The 19,763-nt window shown below is 41.7% G+C and overlaps 2 protein-coding genes and 1 long non-coding RNA gene across 5 annotated transcripts; 1 reads left to right on the forward strand and 2 right to left on the reverse strand.

Annotated features, from left to right (window-relative positions):
- Positions 1-1,725: 1,725 nt before the first annotated feature.
- Positions 1,726-6,880, forward strand: LOC133911763 (uncharacterized). Of its 2 annotated transcripts, none has more exons than XM_062354156.1 (4): positions 1,726-1,921; positions 2,231-3,944; positions 4,843-5,915; positions 6,003-6,880. In XM_062354156.1, the coding sequence occupies exons 1-4, from the start codon at positions 1,836-1,838 to the stop codon at positions 6,862-6,864; spliced, it is 3,735 nt and encodes a 1,244-aa protein (XP_062210140.1). In that variant the 5' UTR covers positions 1,726-1,835; the 3' UTR covers positions 6,865-6,880. The 2 variants fall into 2 exon arrangements, with proteins under 2 accessions (XP_062210140.1, XP_062210141.1); XM_062354157.1 differs by having other exon boundaries at positions 2,231-3,920.
- Positions 6,881-8,006: 1,126 nt separating this feature from the next.
- On the reverse strand, positions 8,007-9,746 carry LOC133911764 (uncharacterized). Its single transcript, XR_009908698.1, has 3 exons — positions 9,656-9,746; positions 8,785-8,928; positions 8,007-8,374 (listed from the first exon to the last, which is right to left on the reverse strand). It is a non-coding gene; the product is annotated as an uncharacterized LOC133911764 (long non-coding RNA).
- Positions 9,747-11,623: 1,877 nt separating this feature from the next.
- LOC133911765 (MADS-box transcription factor 47-like) lies at positions 11,624-17,233 on the reverse strand. Of its 2 annotated transcripts, none has more exons than XM_062354158.1 (8): positions 16,614-17,233; positions 13,129-13,201; positions 12,961-13,022; positions 12,735-12,834; positions 12,586-12,627; positions 12,336-12,377; positions 12,087-12,244; positions 11,624-11,926 (listed from the first exon to the last, which is right to left on the reverse strand). In XM_062354158.1, the coding sequence occupies exons 1-8, from the start codon at positions 16,799-16,801 to the stop codon at positions 11,902-11,904; spliced, it is 690 nt and encodes a 229-aa protein (XP_062210142.1). In that variant the 5' UTR covers positions 16,802-17,233; the 3' UTR covers positions 11,624-11,901. The 2 variants fall into 2 exon arrangements, with proteins under 2 accessions (XP_062210142.1, XP_062210143.1); XM_062354159.1 differs by having other exon boundaries at positions 12,087-12,238; positions 16,614-17,232.
- Positions 17,234-19,763: the final 2,530 nt, after the last annotated feature.

The raw sequence follows: 19,763 nt of genomic DNA on the forward strand, positions 1-19,763 counted from the left end.
AACCTAAGATAATAAGCTAGGAGCGACGCCACGTTATGGTTGGATGCACATGCACCCCTTTTCATCTAAAAAAGCTACTAAAAATAGTTATAATTAACAGTATTTTTTAAAAAATAATTATGCGTTTTCAATAGTAAATTAGTAATACACCCTCTTCATTTAGATCCTAGATTCGCCCCTTAATAAGCTGCCGCTTCGAGAAGCGTGCGTGCTCGACGGCAGATTCCTCGAGACGATCACCTATCGAACTCGCCGGAAAGGGACAGGAGTTGCTAAACTTATCTCCTTTGTTGTTTGCCAATTGCTCCTCTCGGCATGTTTCTGGTGCATGCGAGTGAAGCCGGCCGCTATCCGGGGAGTGTCAGTAGAAGCTGCATGCAGACGAATCAGACGAGACGACATGGACTTCTGCTGATTCTTGTTCGATCAGTACTGTGCCGCTCCGATGATCGAACTCGTGTCCATTTCGTCTGCGATTTTTGCTTGACAGCCAGGACGAATCAGAGACGCCGCACGACTAAGGAATGGAGCGCGCGCATTGCATTTTAGTAGTATTCACGTAACTCTTCCAAGCGTACGCACTATCCCAAGTATTATTCTGGCTTTTGGCCCACGCATACGGAGGTTCTCTTTTAGAGAGAGTAAATATAAGACACACGTTCACATGTCACACTTACATTACCTCCGCATGTCTGTTTTGTCTCGTACACACGTTAGAAAATTATTAGACACACACAAGACCCGATGCCAGGTAGGCTGGCTAAACACCCGCAACTCTAGCCATCTGGCCACATGCCAACTTCCCCGAACATATGGAGTTGTCTACAAGTCTCCAACTTCACACATGAACATGCTTATGTATGTAATCCTAATTACTGTATCTAACACATTTTAGTAGGAAACATTTCATTCTAAACACTCAATTGATCTTGAACGGTATATAAATATAGTTGCTAAGACACGTGACACATATCTTTGTTCTAGTGTCTCTTCTCTATTCATATAGCTCATCCACTTTTTATATTCATATCTCATCCGCTTCCTTACTCACGTATTTTGTCAATCCCTTCTCATATATAGACGGATCCACCAGAAGCTCAAAATCTCTACCCTGACACTCCCACTGCTCTCACTGTTAAGAAGCATAAGAGACAGTTAGAACAATTAAAGTATGAGTCACACTTAGGAAAAATAGCAAATAAATAGGACTGTGAGAAACATGAAAGAAAAAACGAGGAGAGTTGAAGAGGAAACTTACCAGGTATAGTAGGAGAGATGGAGCGTGCAAATTTAAATAAAAAAGTTACCAAAAATACCATATCATATAAATGATATACATAATTTTTATTAGATTTAAACTATAATGTAACATCCGGTCATTAACCCACCCTGCTCTTAAAATCTATAGAAACCACGGACAATATTTTATCACGACCAGCTTTAACCCATCTAATCTTGAAATCTATAAAAACCGCGGGCAAAAGGACACGCTAAATCGCTCATGGATGGATGAATCATGTACGCTCTTAAAACATTTGATATTTGATCCAATTTTACGAGTATCACCTCGGGTTGATGAGTGGCCGATCCACTTACGATGATCGGACGTTCAACCTGGCACAATTTTAGAAGCCAAAATACGCAGGGGCAAAACAGTCAATCCCGACCACGAAGTCTCGGCTTTTCCTTCCCGCACCAAAACGAACCAACACTCAACGCATTTTATTTCCCCCCTTTTCTTTTCGCCTTCTATCTTTTTTCATTCCTCCCAGCCTCTGTCCCTCTCATCTCCCCTCCCCTCCTTTCTATTTTCCCTTTTATTTTCCATTTTCGCCATGTGCGGCCGCCGCCAGCGCTCTTCGCCGGCGGCGGCGACCTCTGCTTTCTTCAGCCGCCCTCGCTCCTTCTCCTCCTCTACCCGGTAAGTCCCTCCTCCAACTCCCCTTCTCTCCTTTGTTGCTTGCTTTCTTGATTCTTGCCATCCTGAGACGAGTATGGAACTGCTGCTTTCCTTTTTTTTTTTTTTTTACCACTTCTCTCCTTTTCTGATTTTTTTAAGTATGATCCACGCTTTAGCCGCTCTAAAATATCAGTCTTTTTTTTCTAAGTTATTGTGGATTTTTTTCCTTGAGGTTTTACTGGGTGCGATGCTGTTCCGTAGCACTTTGCCTGGCCGGCGATCACCTGCGCGTGTTCTTGACTCGTTTGTGATGTTGTGGGTTTCTTGCAGGGGGGCCTTGGTTGTCCTATGCTGCCTATCCTTGGTCCTTGCTTTCTCCGTGTCGTCGGCGGCGGGGGAGGATTGCGCCGAGGAGGGTGACGGCGACGGTCGCTGTCTCGGCTTCCGGGATGCCTGTGCGGACCAGAGCTCCTTCTGCTTCTCGTCTTCGGTGGCTCAGACGCTGCTCGCCAGCGAGGATGGCATCGAGGAGCCCGATTTGGAGGTCTCAAGGGACTGGGAGTCATCTCGGCCAGTGGGCTTCCCGATGCCCGGCGGAGGAGTGGTAACATGCTCTTCACTTGACACGTTGATCACCCGGGCGCGTAATGGGTTGGGGAGAGAGGGCGATGGTGGTGTGAGGTACAATGTGGCGTCGTGCCAGGCGCCGCTTGTGCCTGACAATTGGATGCGGGCATCAAGCGGGGCACCGCTGGAGTTGGATGGCGCGGCCGCAGATGTCGACCGGACTGTCCTTCACAGTTCCTTGTCAATGAATGTGGCGATAAACCCGCCGGTGCTGGATTGGGGTAGGAGTGACTTGTATGCCGCCTCCACAGCCACCTTGACCGTGGTGAATTTGAACAACGACAGTGCCCTGCGTTTGCATGAGCCATTCAGCACTGACCCACAGTTCTACGTGTATGGTTATGAGGACCTGGAGCTGCAGCCTGGGGATAATGCATCACTCACCTTCGTTTTCTTGCCAAAATTGTTGGGTTCTTCATCAGCACATTTGGTCTTGCAGACAAATTTTGGGGGTTTTATTATACAAGCTAAGGGCATGGCTGTCAGTTCGCCCTATCAGATACTGCCATTGACAGGGATAGATGCTGTAATTGGTGGACACCTAGAGAGGAACTTGTCAATATACAACCCTTATGATGATACTCTCTATGTCGAGGAAGTGGCTGTTTGGATGTATTCTGTGGAAAGCACAAGACAATCTTCTCATATAGTTTGTCAGCTAGGCCCTTTTGATGGAGCATTGGAACTAGCTTCTTCCAGTAGCAACTGGTATACATCAAGCAGTGCAGAATATGGATGGCCAATGATCTTTGTTAGGCCTAGCAAGCAATGGGAAGTGCTTCCTTCAAAGAGCAGCACTGTTGTTGAGTTAAAACTACAAGCTCTTTCCGAAGGAAGGTTGTTTGGGGCTATCTGCTTGAAACTGCACAATTGCACGGCTGAGCCAGTGGATGCTTTTGTGATACCTATTGAGCTAGAGGTGCATGTGCGAACCTACTACGATTCTAGTGGCTTAGTTGCTGTCACGTTTGAGCGTGTATCTTCGTGTGGTGAAAGCGGGTCAATATTTTCACTTTCTTTACGGAATGATGCATCCAAGTTACTGAGGATTGTAGGTATTACCGAGGATAACAGAAATGGCCCAGCGATCTTTCAGGTTAAGTACCTGAGTGGATTGATACTCTTCCCTGATACTGTAACAGATATAGCTTTAATAAGACATACTTCTTCAATTCCAGAGGATATTTCATTTAACAGCTGCAATATAGTGGTAGAAACAAATAGTACCCTTGGTAGTTCAATCACCATACCCTGCGAAGATTTAATGCGTGCATCTCTTTCCCATACAACCAATGCTGTTGTTGCTGAATCTGATGGACCGTTTACTGGACCATTATATGAAGAAGAGATCTCTGCTAATGCAAGGACAAGATCTTTGGGCAGCATGATACAGGTAGAAGGCTTGAATAATGTGAAGGTATTCCTTGATTTATAACTCTTGTTGCTTCAATATATATGAAATGCTGTTTTATTAGCCGTACCTGTACTAGGAGTTGCTTTTGTCCCTTGAGGTGCTCAATGCTTCCTTAAGTGAAATGAACCTAGTAGTAGTAGCACCTTGCCGTGGTTCATGCTGTTTCATTAGTTTTGCTCACCCAAATATACTGTTATCGCTTCTGTTTCTGTCAATCCCACATAGTTCATTGCATGTTGCTTCCATGTTCCTATAATGTCTGCATCGTATAGCAAGAAATTGCATGGTGTAGAGTCTACTGCTTAAGTGGCTTGTAATTGGTATGTTAGGCTCTCTCATCCATACTGAGCTTCTATTTTATTAAAGATAAGATGTTGGATGCCTAGATCATGGTTGCCCTGAGTCATAATCATTTATTTAAATGAACAGCAAGATGGACTGAGACAGGTATATGAGGTAATTGTACTCCCTTAGAGAAGACAGTGTTTTTTCAGCAACTGAGAGATCACCCTAGCTAGATTGTGTGATGAATCTGTGCTTGTTGATTTAGATCAAACGTTCTGTAATAACGCCTAATGTTTTTTGATGCAGTAACTAGTAATAGAATGATCTGATCTTGAGATTGATGCCTATAGCTATATCGAAGCAGAGTGCCTCGGTAGTGACCTTTGATGATCTGGAGAATAGTCTCATAAACATTATATATAGTAGTGGTAGTTGGAGTCCTCTTCTAGTAGTTGCCCACTTTTCCAATTAGAATTTTCCATTTCTGTTGTTCTTCATGCGCTTAAGTATCAAAGCTGTTTGATTGCTTATCTCAAGTGGTCAATACTTATATATATATGCATCTAGATCCTTTGGTTGTGAATCTGCTCTTGTAATCACATCACATGATTTGCAGCCAACGATCAGGAGAGCGGTCAAAACTGACGATATGATGCTTAGACAATGGAGATCTCATGGAACAAGAGATGGGATTTCTGTTCTCATGGATCATGAATTGATTTTTCCTGTTGTGCAAATTGGATCCCAGTTTTCTAAATGGATAACAATCCATAACCCAAGCCTGGATGATCATGCAGCCATGCAGTTGGTAATGAACTCTGAGGAAATCATTGACCAGTGCAAAATTGTAAATGATGCATGCGAACATGCATTCTCAAGCAGATCTCCGGAGATTGACTCAACAGAGACTAGGTTTGGTTTCTCGTTAAGTGATGCAGCAATCACTGAAGCCTATGTTGGTCCTTCGGAGACTGCTTTACTTGGTCCTATTGTCTTCCGTCCCTCGAATGGGTGCATGTGGTCAAGCATGGTTTTTATCAGAAACAATCTGTCGGGCATGGAGATGCTGCCTCTTCGAGCACATGGTGGACGGCAATCCATTGCCCTTTTAGAAGGATCTGAACCTGTTTGGAAGCTAGAGTTTAACCTTGTCAATGTTCAGAATAAATCAACTCTGTCCAAATCAGAGGCCCCAAGCCCTTTGTGCAGTCAACAGTTGTCTAAGGAGATACATGTCAAAAATAGTGGTGACCTTCCTCTTCAAGTGACAAAGGTTAAAATTTCCGGAGCTGATTGTGGTGTGGATGGGTTTACTGTGGACAACTGCAAGGGATTTAACTTAGCACCAAGTGAATCAATAAGAATGCTCATTTCTTTTCAAGCTGACTTCTCTTCAGCTATGGTTCAGAGAGATCTTGAGTTGGCCATGACTACCGGCATCTTTATAATTCCTATGACAGCAAATATTCCAGTATGTATGCTTAGCCATTGCAGAAAGTCTTATCTCAGATTCATCCATTGGAAGTGGTTGGTGCTCTCTGTAACCGTGCTTGTTCTGATCTTCGTCCGAAATGTCCCTTATTCTTTGACAGTGGCTTCTCAAGATTGTTACACCAAAAATGATGATAGGAAAAGTAGCGTTGACAAGACTGTTAAGCCCTCTTTTCTTCAGCGCAGCAACAAGTCCAGGTAAATTTTGATCAGTGCCAGTCTTTCTCCCAAGTTCTCTTTAATTTACATGATCTAAGTTTCTGATCATTTATGGCTTGTGCACAGATCAATAAGGGAACACAGAAGAGCTGAAGAAGCTCTTACTGAGAAATACCCTGCCAGTGTTCTCGATGGCTCAAAGATGACCGATGACAAGAACCATGCAGATGAACAACTGAATGCAACTTCGACTGTATCAATATCCCAAGCTAATCTTGTGGATGACAAGGCGTCAAGAGAAGTTTCACAAACTAGTGAAAATCTCACAATCAGGATTGCTCGAGACAAGGGGAAGCGGAAGAAGCGGAAAGTTGGTGGTGCAGGATTGGCAACGAAGTTTGAGGTTTCAAGCAGCCACAGTGGGAATTCAACACCATCTTCACCATTGTCACCAAGTTTAACCCCAAAACAAGGTTGGCCTTTTTCTGGGTTACCATCAGAACTGAAGCATGAAAATAAACTCGAGAGTGGATTAGATGTTGAGGCAACCACAGCATCAACTGGCACTAAACATGAGAAGAAAACTTGGCTGCAAGCTGCTAAGGAGCATCCTCCCGCACCTTCAGCTACACCTGGAAACGCATTGCCTTCAGCTACTGTGTTGACGACATCTTCCCCTATCGCTCCGCACGCACGTGCTCCTGGCTCAAACCTGATGAAAGACAAAGCTCTGAAGAGAGATGAGGGCGCTGCGTCAAAAAAGGAGTTCACATACGACATCTGGGGAGATCATTTCCCTGGAGATCTGCTGGGGAAAGCAAGGGAGGTCGCGCCATGCAAGATGTTTGATGCTTCTGAAAGGGAGACCTATAGTTTCTTTGCTAGAGAGCCCCAGGCCCTTATGATGAAGCCATCATCTGCACCACTTGTGTCTCGTGGCCGCGGATCGCCGCCGTCTGATGTCGCATCTGGTTATGGAATAAAATAAGCTGAAAGTTGAAATATTTTGACCCTGGTTTGCCTTTGCGTGTTGCATCCCTGCGTTCGGCCTTTCTACTAACCATGAGTCGCTATTGGAAATTTGAGAAAGCATACAACTTAAAAAGTGACGTTTTACTTCAAGCCTTCAAGACTGATAATTAAACTGTATAGTTCAGCACCTATCAAATCAAAAAATGAAGGACAAAATAAAGAGGGGGTCCCGGGTGGGTTGGGGGGGGGGGCGACTTTCTTCTACCATATTGTTCTTCAGTGTGTTCTTTCCCCTCGCAATGTTAGAGAAAACATTGTTCCTCCCCCGCGTTTTCCGTGGTGATCGGCTTGAGTCTGGTTTTGGTCTGTTCTACGGTGTCGGCCATTTCTGTTCTAGTTTAGTTAGGTACTGTTCTGTGGTTTTGTTCTCAGTTTTTTCCTAATTAACCGAGTGGCTGTGTATATATTAGCTATGCAGAGATTGAGAGCGAGCTATTATACGGTTGCATCCTCTTAATATAATGATGGGAGTTAATAAGATCTGATCACATTTTTGCTTCAGGTGAATGCAGTTCAGAGAAACAGTAACGAGCCCAGTGATAGCGAACAAATTTGCCCTGCTCCTTTTAGTGTTCATATGCTACATGTTGAATCTCCAGCTAAAGATTCTAAGGCGCTATGTCTCACTTTACTGTCATCTTTAAGACATAATGAAAATATCTTCCTGTATAAAGTAGGAAAGGCGCTTTATGCAAGTCATTGGATGTCTCATTTGGTAATGCCAAAAATATGCCCTTTGTGTAACACGTGCAGATTAGGCAGAAAGCTAAAGAAATGCCTCCCTTGCTGAATGCCAAGAATGCCCTCTCCGATAAGAGCATCTTCAGCAGACTAATTAAATTATATCATATATATCTACATATAAAGGATCACTTAAAAAGATTCTCTTCATATCTCTTTCCACTACAACAGACTATTCATATTTCATCCTTCACATTCTACTCTCCTACAGTTTAGTAATTTTTTTTATCTAACCATATATTTATAACTGTTATATATCCAACGGCTAGCTATATGCATTCGTCTAAAGTCATGTTTCCTTCTCTGCACCAGTGATCCAATGAAGTAGCTGAAAACATGACATATATACTGCTCAAACTCACAATGTAGAAGTTGCAAAATTTACTCGAGTATTGTGTGCCTCTATCTTTGAAAGAGTTGTATCGTGCAGTTTTATTTTGCTTAAAACAAACAACAACAACTACTACTACTACTGTTACTACTACTACATAGTACACATGATTCAGTCTAGAACCAGACATACAATTCATCCTAGTTCTCATGGTGCCGATCTGAAGTGGGGGACTCAAATCGCAGTCGGTGCTTGTGAGTCTACTACCGGATGCTTACAATAAGGTTCTTGTCAACCAACTTGGCACCCACAACCTTTCTATGCATCTCTGGTGCCAAATTTATGATGTGCCTCTAGACTTCGCTTCGATCAACAGTTCTAGTCCATCCCTGTACTGCATTTTTAGACAAAACAACATATTAGTAAATTCTCAGCGTCAGCATGAATAAACATCAACCTAATTAAATCAATTATGACTAGTCTCATATAAAGTTAACAGAGTTTCTGCATAACATTGTCTAACACAACAGATGGTCTTAAGAATACCTTCAGATGGCAATCAGTCAAGTGTTCCAAAATGCAGATAGGATGCAAGAGGGTAATCACATGAAAAAACTGTTTAAGACCATGCTATCCATTTCATTTGACCTTGCAGTCACAACTAACTGATTACTTGTGACCTACAGACCTAAAGCAGTGTACGCTGATTAAATCAGAGTACTCCTCATATTTCATTTTGGTGTATTGTAACTTCACAATTAGACATCAGAATCTCTGGATAAGTAAAACTACTAGAAACTTTACCTCAAAAAGTTATTCGATTTCATTCCATATGTCTGTACTCAGTCTCCCTTCTCTAGTTTTACCATTTGGCCTTGCAGCATCATACACTAGTTTCAGTAATGAAGGAGAAGCCAGTCTCACTATATCAGTCTTCTCAGCTAGTTCCTGTTGTGTATAGATAGCGAATATAAGAGCATGAACACAATTCCACATATAAAGATAAAGTAACATGATGCCATATAAAGATTAAACATGATCTGATTTGAAGATAACAGCATCAAATAAACAGAAATATCAAACATCATGTCTAAAACCATAACTGAACAGCAGATTGCTATTGCAAAAGAATTGCTCTCAGATACTTTACTACAGCTGGCCCCAGGACACTGAGATCCTGCTCCCTAGCTGTTCAATGAACATATCATTGACTGGGCATGTATCTAAGTTCTCATCTAGTGTTTAGAACCTAAATATAGCTCTCTAGAAATAAATCATCATAAAAGGTGTTGCTGCCTCAACAGAGAGTACACAAATTCTGAACTAAGAAGTCAAAAGATACTGCAGTGACAGAGACAATCCAACCAGCAGATAGCAAAACAAAATTAGCAATCACACTCAGAGCTAGCAACAGCTAGGGACCATGGATCAAAGGACTAGAAGCCCACGGGACAATCAACTCAAGAGGAATTCTCCGGTATATAGGCACAGAACAAATATAAAAATAGTTGATTTCCAGGGCTAGCAAGAACAATCGAAAAGCTAGAGAGAACAAACAGGTCTAAACTCTATTGTACTTAGAAAGCATGTCTAATCTCATATCGATTATTCCTCATCGAGTATCACTGCACATATAGCCTAACTGCTCAAAACCAAGAGGGAGGAGAATACTCACAAAGTAACCTGCTGGAACACACTAATAATTGAGGCAAGGCACAACAATTTAGTCGCTGACTCAGAAACCCTATGCGCCGTCATTGCCGGCAGTGTGGGTCACTGAGAGACAAAGCCTCTCCACATTGCCACGGCACGTGTGGACGAGCCTCAGCTGTGCAACTCTAGGTACCAAAAAATTCTCCTTCATAGCACCAAGCGAATAGATCGAGCTCAAGAGAATCTCAAGCCCAATCTCGCTGTTACGAACCGAAAAGGAAACAAAGGGGAAAGTGAGAAATCTGATTCCAAAATCTGTCTACCGAGAGGCAATGAGGCAACAGATAAAGGGGAGGCTCACCCCGCACGTCGAGGCCGACGAATACGCCTCTGAACCGCACGCGCGAGGGACCCGGGCTCGGCCGTTTCACCGCTGCCGCCACCCCAGAGCTTCCACAACCGGTGTCACGCCCCTGCCCAACCCTAACATCCGGTCGCCGATTTCAGCTGGACGACCACAGGCCTAGGCCGAGCAAATGACACAAGGCCGGCCTAGCCAGACTACTAGGATTCGGCCCACAAAAGAAATTCTCACATTAAAATTTCTAAAATTTTACAACAGTTCCCTCACATACCTCAAGTAAGACCTGTCTTTTGTATAGCACAATATATAAGTTTAGAATCCTGACTGAAGTTAAGGTTATGACCAAGCATGGTGAACCTATACCTTGCTCTATCAGTAGCACCTATCAACCGTAGGACTTCCTCTGTAATGTTGCAATCATATACAACCACATCAAATTCCGGTTGTGAACTACTCCTTTCAGATGAAAAGGAGTTAAGGAGCTTCTGAAAAACCAAGACTGAACAGATTGAATCCATTCCGGTAAAACTCCAAGCTCCTCTCCTACAATCTATCCTATGAAAAAAAAAACAGCTAAAATGAATGCTTTGTCCTCATCAATCTTATAACTAACTTAATCATGCATGTCTTGAAGCCTTCACTTGTATAATACTGCAACTTGGAGAAGAACAATTCTTTCATGAACCAACATAGTGGGGAGATGATTCATATAACACAACCAAAACCACACTCTAATATGACACTGACTAGTAGTTTTACAATATATTCAGCTCCAGTTTTGAGGTCATCAACATCACAGCAAGTCGAAAGGTCACACCAAAACTACAATTTTTCATCTACATAATAATGATGATGATTCCCGGAGAAAACAAGATCTCACCTGAGCGGCGACGACGGTCACGGTGGTCTTGCCGGAGCCACCTATGCCGAGGAAGGTCACTAGCTTTGGAGGCAGACCGGCGCCATCGAAACTGGCGATTACCATGCGACGCCTGCAGCCTCTCCGGTGGGTGACAGTGAGGGTCTGCCTTGCCAAGATAACCAGGAATGGCGCCATCCACCATCTCCTCGGCTTCCCTCACGATCTTGTTGGATTTCGCGAGGCTCTGGCTTGACGTTGGCTTGATCTCTCTTCACCTCGGCAGAGCCAGATCTATCGCGCCAACAAACCAAACCACCAGAGACGGAAACCCGACAGAGGCGGCGGCCATAAAACGGCGGCTCGTTCCGATCCAGCTGCAAAGGCTCAGGCTCCGGATGGTGGCACGAGAGTACAGGAAGAAGGCAGTTAAGGATGGCGTGAGAGAGAGGCACGCCAGATTTGGTGTGCGAGAGATCAGGATGGAGGCTGCTGATGGAGTGTCTGTTGGAGACCTTTTTTTACTAATTTCGGCTAAAACGTGAGATAGAAGCTCTGCAGGAGATGCTCTAATGTCTCACAAGTCCCGTTAAATCCATGGTTATTTTGCTGCGAATTCCACTGTTTTGTTTGTTACATTTGAATCAAAGTTGTTCCTGCCACAAAGAAGGATAAAAATCATCTTCCGGAAGAACATGCTGACAGATGTCTGATTTTGTGGATATCAGAAGTACTGAAGGTTATAAATGCAGGGACTAGAATAATACTGACTCATGACATATCACCATGGATTACGAAGGCTCAGTTACAGAGTACAGAACATGGATTGCAGGTAACATTCAAGAGGGAACCCTGTCTTTATTGTCATGCTGTATAACAAAAGCAAGTCACTTTCAGAAAACACATCATCTAGCACTCCATATATAATGCCTTATTTTGATGCGACACATTGATCGTTTCCCGATCCACAAATTCTACTCTCCACTTCTCAATGCATCAGAGGGAGAGTAATCAGCTCGCTCTGCTCCAGGAAATTCGATTTCCATCACTTCGAGTTAAAGAGTGGTAACCTGCAACATGCAAGATTCATATGGTCAATGTTACTTCCATGCGCATTATCTCACCAGTCACCAACATTTTTTTCTTTTTACTTGTAATTGCAGACGGGCGTTGGTTTGAGATGAACAAACTATAGACGTGTCGTCTTTCGCACAAGAGCTCTGAACTCACCCAAGCCTGAGCGATGTATCAGAGCTGTCATCGTTGTCGACTGGCGGGCGCAGATAGGATGCGTTGGTTACAGATTCAGAGGACTGCCCTTCCTCATACACAACTTCTGAATCGGCACCGAGATGCATCTCCATCCTTGCCATCCGGGACACCTGCAGCTTCAGATGGTGACTTAAACGAGATGTCACTGGAAACAGATGAAGAGGCCGTATAAAAATCTCACGCAAAGGAAATTAAGCAGGACTTTACTTGCTCCTTTAGCCTTGAATTCTCCTCTATCAATTGAATCCTCTGTTCAAGAACAAAAGTGAAGCTGTCAGAGAATCTGAACAGATGTAAGATTTCAGCTACACCTTTGCGTAGCAGCATGTGAGGTGCTAAAATTGGCTCTAAATTTTTTCATACAAATAATTAAGCTCCAGCTCTAGCCTAGGTTTAGTGAAGTAACCGAAGCCCATGTTTGGGCAAACAAGGTTGTAAAGAAAGTTGCAGTGCTTGCCTTTCTTTCCAGCCCGTTGATCTCATCGAGGACTTTTTGGCTCTGCAATTTTAAAAGACAAAAAAAAAAAATCACGGTATGCAACTTATCAAGGACCATCAGGCAGGCATGGTTTATTAGTAAGATGATAGTCTGATGCTGTGACGTACCTTGGTTTTGAGTACAGAGCCCAGTCCGGATTCGAGGCTCTTCTCTAGCTCTTGCAGCTGTTGGACGCTCAACCTCTGGAGCTCCTCTCCTCTCATTTGCCTGCAGTTGGAAACAAGGAGCAAATGACCATAATTTAAGAAATAATGTAATATTAAGCAGGACATTGTCCCCATGATTAAGGCTAGCAGCTGCCTACAGATTTTGTAGGGTACGTATAGTACGCACCTGAGCTTAAGGCTTGCTTCAGCAAGCTCCTCCCTTAGTCTTGAACAAGTGCTGTCCTCCGCCTAACATAAACATGCCAAACTTCAAACTGTTAGTATATATCAGCGTCATAGCCGTTGCGTTTGTCTTGCGATTTGCAGCAAAATGCAGATGAAAAATTGGACGCACCAGCTGAGAAGGCTCTTCTGATCTCTGAAGCGTCTTGGAATGGGAGTCGTACCGATCAATGATTTGCTTCATGCTTCAGAAAATGACGACAAAAAACACAAAGATTCAGAATACAGTGTGAATATACATTAACGTGTTCACCTACCCTTTTCATCAGGATGCAGGCTTCTACGAAAAATAATTGATCTCAACAGCTATATTAAGGGTTTATTTGGTAGAGCTCTTACTGATTTAATTTTTTTGAGGTAAGTGATTCTTTATGTTAAACTCTATAGATAAAATGATTATGTGAGGGAAGTGAATAAAAAAAACTGTATTTTTTTAATTCCTAACATTTATTTACTTCAAAGAATCTCTCCTATAGAATCACTCTAAAAGGTGAAAAATGCAAACTGTCATTTAACAAGCTCTTACTAATTTAGTTCTGCCAAATAGGTCCTAGATGTCCCAGAAAACGAGAGAAAGGAAACATGGAGCTTCTGGGAACGAATCAGTCTGCATATTGTTGTGTCACCATCGATATTTCATGCAGGCGTACGGATGGACCAGGAGGGTTCGGTAAGGCTAACTTGGACCAAATTAGTTACATGGCAGCAAGAAGCCGCAAAACTTCAGTGACAAGGTACGCTACATCAGACATGCAGCTAAATGGTGTTTCTAGCTCCGAAACCAATGAAGACTTCCCTGCTGAAATTTTATGCAACTGCAAGATTCAGGCACATGCATGCATTTTCATGAACAGTAGGTGTTTCTAGTTATAAGCTTTGTCTTGAGAAAAATCGCATGCATATATGTAGCCATATGCTTAAATACATGTAACAATATAATTTCCCAATCTAAACTGAAATATTTGGCTTATAGATTGCAAGAATACACGGAGTTGCAAATTGAGAATAGCTTAGCTAATTAGGGTTCTTGTGGTGGAACATGTCCACCCAGGTTTGAGTCCTAGATTCAGCATGGGTAATCCTATTTTATTGAGAACCTGAGATGAATAATATTTACACATGGTTAAAGCACATGTTCGCGCTACGTGAGATTATAGAATACACGGAGTTGAACACAAATCTTCACTCTAAGGGGGCAATACTACTAGCTTCAAGACAGCAATTCTTCTAGCATAGTTTTTCCTTTTGAGGAACCCTAAAACACTTTAAAACTTTAACTAAAAATAGCTCTCAAAATATTTAGTTTGGAAACCTTAAAATTATATCTTGAAATACACTTTCACAATATCATAAATTCAATAAATTATATAAATATATTTTAATAAAAAATAGTGACCAAAGCTGTACATTGAAAAACCTGTCTTATATAAAACAACAAATATATATGAAAAGATAGAGTAGCTAATTTCCATACTCACTCTTGGAACAAATTATTTTGGGACGATACCCTATGCACGAGCTCCTTCTGATAGGATTGGTCAATCCTTTACCCTAGCCGCCCTGACAAATCATGTCATGCACAGGCAACTAGTGTCAATGATCTAAAACCCACTGCGTGCCATGAAAAGACTAGACCTATTTTCTCTGTGCACGCATGCATTTCTGGGGAGGTAAAAAACAGGCCTACTAGTAATTCTTTTCCCTTTCCAACTAGTACTAATACTATACTTTATTGGTAACGTACCAGTGTACCACTGCTGACCGTCAGCAAAGATGTTACGGAGTATCAATTTGATTACAAGCTGAGATTGAATTGAATCATTTATGCAACCATAATTAAACTACAATTGTTGTATAAATTACATGTAATTTGTATTTCAACATTTTTGTGAAAAGCAAGTGTTTCAACATTTTCATGAATGCCCAAATCACATGTCCTAGCTTTCTCTATATCTCTATTTTATACTAGACAAATATGGACAAAATTAACCATAGAAGTTCAAACCAAATGGTCTGTTTACAAACTTGAATTTTTTTATCTTTTCAAATTAACCATAGAAGTTCAAACCAAATGGTCTGTTTACAAACTTGAATTTTTTTTATCTTTTCGAGAGATGGAAATGATATCAGTGAAGGAAGCTCACATGAACATTCCAAGGCACTGCATGGTAAACCTGGAATACATGGAAATACAACTGACTAGCTATAAAGCACTTTCTAGGTAGGAGCCACAGTGAGAAATCAAAAAGAAATCTAAACGTGCTAGAACAGCATGAACAAATTCAAGCAAGGTAGCTATATAAGAGACATGGAAATCCAAGCAACTTGTGTAGAGAGAGTCGGGGCATGGTTTTAGTTTTGGACAGAACGAAGACATGTGACATGTACTTTTTCTCAAGAGAATTTGATTTCACTGGTCAGACGAGCAAAAGAAAATCCTCGATCTGTGTAATCTATTCCACATGCTTCGAGTTTTACCAGAAGAACAGTGGTGAAAATGGGAAAAAACACCAAATTAATCAAAACAAAAGAGCATATCCTATATTTTGGAAGATAAAAAAATCATGATTCCATCACATCAAAAAATAAAAACTGGATAAGCGATCAGGTGTCATCAGATCAAAGTAATTGATAGGTATTAGCTTAACCTTAACACCAATTTTGACGAAAGAATTCTAAAAAATTATATATATACATACATATATATATGTATATATGTGTATGAATGTGTGTGTGTATATATATATCACACACACACATCGGGTAAAAGGCAAAGTACTTATCAGCAGAGAAAAAAAATCTGAACTTATTGAACAATAACAAAGCAGTACTTTCAATGAACATTAATTGTGTCCAAAGAACAACTGTTTTGTTTCTAAAACAAGCAGCAAAAGTCCAAGCAAGCATATTTTCTCCTCGATAAATTAATCGATCGATCTTAAACTGCAACCTAATACTTATCGAGGAGAAAACGGGTCAAACAATCAAACTGGCCAGTTGTTTACTGACAATGGGGAAAAGGACGGTTGAGCTTGAACAGTCAAGAACTTTCTCCTTTGATCTAGAAAAAAAATCAAGCAAGAACTGTACAAATTTGTAACCAAAGGGCTAGGCAAAAACACCAGTACAGTTATGACTATCTGGAAGCATCGCAAGTTTCAAGAACGACCTGCAAGAATACAATCTAAAACCAATTCCGAACGAAGAAATAGAGAAGATATACAATCTAAAACCGAGAAACAAATATCAATCGACAAACAAAATCCGTACCCAAGCAAAGAGAAAGCTATACGGATAAATTGGAACTTGGAAGACAAGAATATATCCCCGATCTCGAGAAATACAAATCAGGTTTCCAAGTATGGAATTGATTGCACCCAAAATTAAAGAAGTACTGAATCAAAATTAGTGCATTGAGTACCAAGGATGCAGTTCAATCAATCTAACCCTAAAACTGGAAGAACCACAACAACAATACAATCCAGAATCACACATGACACGCATCATCGATCGACCAAACCAATCGATAGGCGGATCACCAGACGGCGGCCGACGAGCGAGCGCGGCCGGGGTTGTTGTACGCGCAGACATAGATACCTGGAGCTGGCGAAGTTGAAGAGCTTGCCGGTGGCGGAGAAGACGACGAGGCCGACTTCGGCATCGCAGAGGATGGAGAGCTCCTCGGCCTTCTTGAACAGCCCGCGCCGCCGCTTCGAGAACGTCACCTGCCTCGCCGGCAGGTTGTCGATCCTCCGTATCGCTATCCGCTCCCTCTTCCCCGCCATCCCTTCCCGGCCCTCCACCCGCCGCTGCAGCAATCAACAACCACCACCACGACAAGGAGCACAAGATCGAAGAGATGAAGCGCGCATGCTTTGATCGACTGGAAGAAAAGGAACCAAGCAGCTCGCGAAAACCCTAGCTGCCGGGCGGGAAGCCACAGCCACGGCAATAGCTTACAGGTGTAGATCTGCGACGCCAGACGGGAGCAGCCAAGCCGCCGGTATCTTTAATTTACTTCCTCTTTGCGCAAAGGACCAGTGAGCAAAGTGGCTACTATTTATGGGATCGAGCAGACGCATAAACTAACCAATGGCGACGAGGGAGAGAGAGAGACAGAACTCAGAAGGGAGGGTGGATGAGGACGGCCGCGTTGGCGCAGCAGCAGGAGCGGGAGCTAACCCAGCCACCCAGCACTGCAGCAGTAGGGCAGCAGCACCGTACGCAGCAGTAGTTGCTTTTTATGGCAAAAAGCTCATGGTGGTGCCACAGGCCCATGGGTGTCTGCCACGAGGTGGTCAGGGGGCGAGTGGGAGTGACCCCCTGTCCCCCTACCCTCTTCTGCGCGTCACCTCGCAGCCGCTGTTGCTTGCTGGGCTGGTCTTGAAAGCCCCCCACTGTTACTGAACGTTCCTATCCGTCTTCATTTTAGATTATTTTTTATTTTATTTTTTATTTTTTTTCTTTTCGATTCCTTTCTACGTTTATGTTCCTTTTATTTTCTCTAATTTTTAATAGCTTCTTTTAAAAAAATTCATAAAAGAAAATAAGAGATAATTCTATCTTAGAGGTAATGACTATAAGAATCCATTCGCAAATAGAACCATAAAACAAAATTGTTAGAACGCTGAAGAGAACGAGAATCCCTTCGTAAAGGGATTGTAGGTTACAAAGAGAATTTATTGGGTATGATCTGAGAGCATTAGAGCCCTTTGGATAAGTTTTCCTGGTATTTTTTCAGAAAAGGCCATAAGCTACTTAAGGAGCTGATTTTTAGTCTTGGTTTTTGATAATTTTTTTGTTAGTTAAGAAAATGACTGTGGTTCAAATAAATTGAGTCTGAGAAGTAGGCTCAAAGTAGGTTTTTTGGTTTTTGGTATGCTAAGAAGTTAAAAATTTATTGTAAAAATTAACCACCAAAATTTAACAGCCACAACTACTTCCTCAAACAGAGATTTTTTTCCTAAAAACTTAAAGCCGCGGTCTATCCAAAGTGGGTCTTAATACCACTTGGTATCTTTTTTAACTCACGTCCGAAGATACTGTTTTGGAGTGTTTTTCTTTTGAGGGAGGAAGGATTCCGAAGGACCGAGCCACTGAGCTGCACATGGATATGGATGATCGATGACTTCAGCACACGGTTAATACTCTCTCCGTCTCAAAATATATGAGTTTTAGCCTTTTTCACGATGTTTATAGTCTATAATTTTAATGTAAATTTAGTCTAAATTTTTCAATCTTAAACCTCTATTAACTAGTTTTCTTCTCGATACAAGTCTTATTTTTCATGCAATTAATGGTATTAAAAAAAGATAAAATGATCATTTTATCTTTTATTTTAATACTTATGCTCAACTCTAAAACACTATCTATTTTGAGACGGATGAAGTATTTTTTGATGATTAATGTCAATATAATTAATGACACTAACAAAGTATGCTACTATACAAAGGTTTAGTCTTATGAACGTGAAAGATGGATTTGAGTTGTGAACACTTCAAAGGATATAACATTAATATAAAAAAAGAGCTTTACGAAGATATAAGAACTTATTGTTTAGATAGGTGATTGTGATGTTGAGAGTATTATTTGTGTAGATATATTTATTTTTCTTTGTCGTACTATAAAGAGGAGTTTGAGCTTAGTAGCTTGAGTATCTTTAAGTTAGTTATCTAGTATTGATATACATTAGACTTGATTAGTCCTAATAGATCAGTTGAACTCTTTAAGACATCAAGGAAAAGAAGTCATCGAAGCTTTGATAAAATTTGAGTTGAATTGGACAAGTCTTTGTTGAAATGCACATATTGGATGTTCCGATGTGAACACTGGAGGATTCATCACATGTTCTGATTACAGAGGAGGATCCCACCAGATTATCTATACATAGAGGGTGTTCCGCTTGAAGGTGGCGAGTTACACTTATCGGATGTTTTAGTGATGAAAGTTGAAGACCATCGGATGATCCAATGGTGTGGCCGAAGGAGCTAACAACTAGTTGGAGTTTCACTCACCGAATGTTCCAATACTTAGGATTTTGTGTTCATCGAAGCATCTAGTGTTCACAGTTTTTAGGTCTGAGGGACAACAACTACTTTTAGGGGTTGGCTCTATAAGTAGATCGCCTACTCAACCATTTGAGGTTGCTAGAGCTCAGGAGCATGCATATACACTTAGATGAGTTCTTGCCATCAAAGTTGAGCACAATAAAGATCAAGATAATTAGTATAAGATTAAGAACTTGATTAGTATTATTTTAGACATATTGTTCATCTAGCTAGGTGATTAGTCTAGAGTTGGATCAAGTGAGTGATCCACGCTGATTACTCTTGGTGTTTGCTATCACCTAGATGGCTTGGTGGCATTTGTAACTTGTGAGACCCTTCGAGAAGGTTGTGGAGCAGTTGCAAGCCTTGTGACCTGTTGGAGTGCACCAAACTAGAGTAGCAAAGTACTACCATAATGGAGACAACGGTGAGTGTTCGGGAGAGGTGTAGTAGGAGATCCATTTGCAAGTGGGAATGGAGCTCTAACGACTATCAACGAAGTTATCCGATTAAAGAGATTGGCCCTTGCGAGGGGTTTCAACATGAATTAGGGGTGAGCGACAATTCACTGATACCACTGGAAAGTGTCGTCGTACCGATTTTGCATTACATCTACCCTTTACATTCTGTATTTACTTTTTGCACTTATTATTCCACAATTACCTTTCCTAAATTGCTATGCATAGTTTGCAGACTTGGT

Source organism: Phragmites australis, chromosome 3 (assembly GCF_958298935.1).
Source record: "Phragmites australis chromosome 3, lpPhrAust1.1, whole genome shotgun sequence".
NCBI classification, from domain to species: Eukaryota; Viridiplantae; Streptophyta; class Magnoliopsida; order Poales; family Poaceae; genus Phragmites; species Phragmites australis.

Bases quoted from the DNA above. Each gene is read 5' to 3' on its own strand.
- LOC133911763 (XM_062354156.1), top strand. From the start codon at position 1,836: ATGTGCGGCCGCCGCCAGCGCTCTTCGCCGGCGGCGGCGACCTCTGCT. The intron at 1,922-2,230 runs GTAAGTCCCTCC...GGTTTCTTGCAG, and splicing joins TCCTTCTCCTCCTCTACCCG to GGGGGCCTTGGTTGTCCTAT. The intron at 3,945-4,842 runs GTATTCCTTGAT...CATGATTTGCAG, and splicing joins AAGGCTTGAATAATGTGAAG to CCAACGATCAGGAGAGCGGT.
- LOC133911765 (XM_062354158.1), bottom strand. From the start codon at position 16,801: ATGGCGGGGAAGAGGGAGCGGATAGCGATACGGAGGATCGACAACCTG. The intron at 13,023-13,128 runs GTGCGTCCAATT...TGTTTATGTTAG, and splicing joins CAGAAGAGCCTTCTCAGCTG to GCGGAGGACAGCACTTGTTC. The intron at 12,245-12,335 runs GTAAAGTCCTGC...CACCATCTGAAG, and splicing joins ATTCAAGGCTAAAGGAGCAA to CTGCAGGTGTCCCGGATGGC.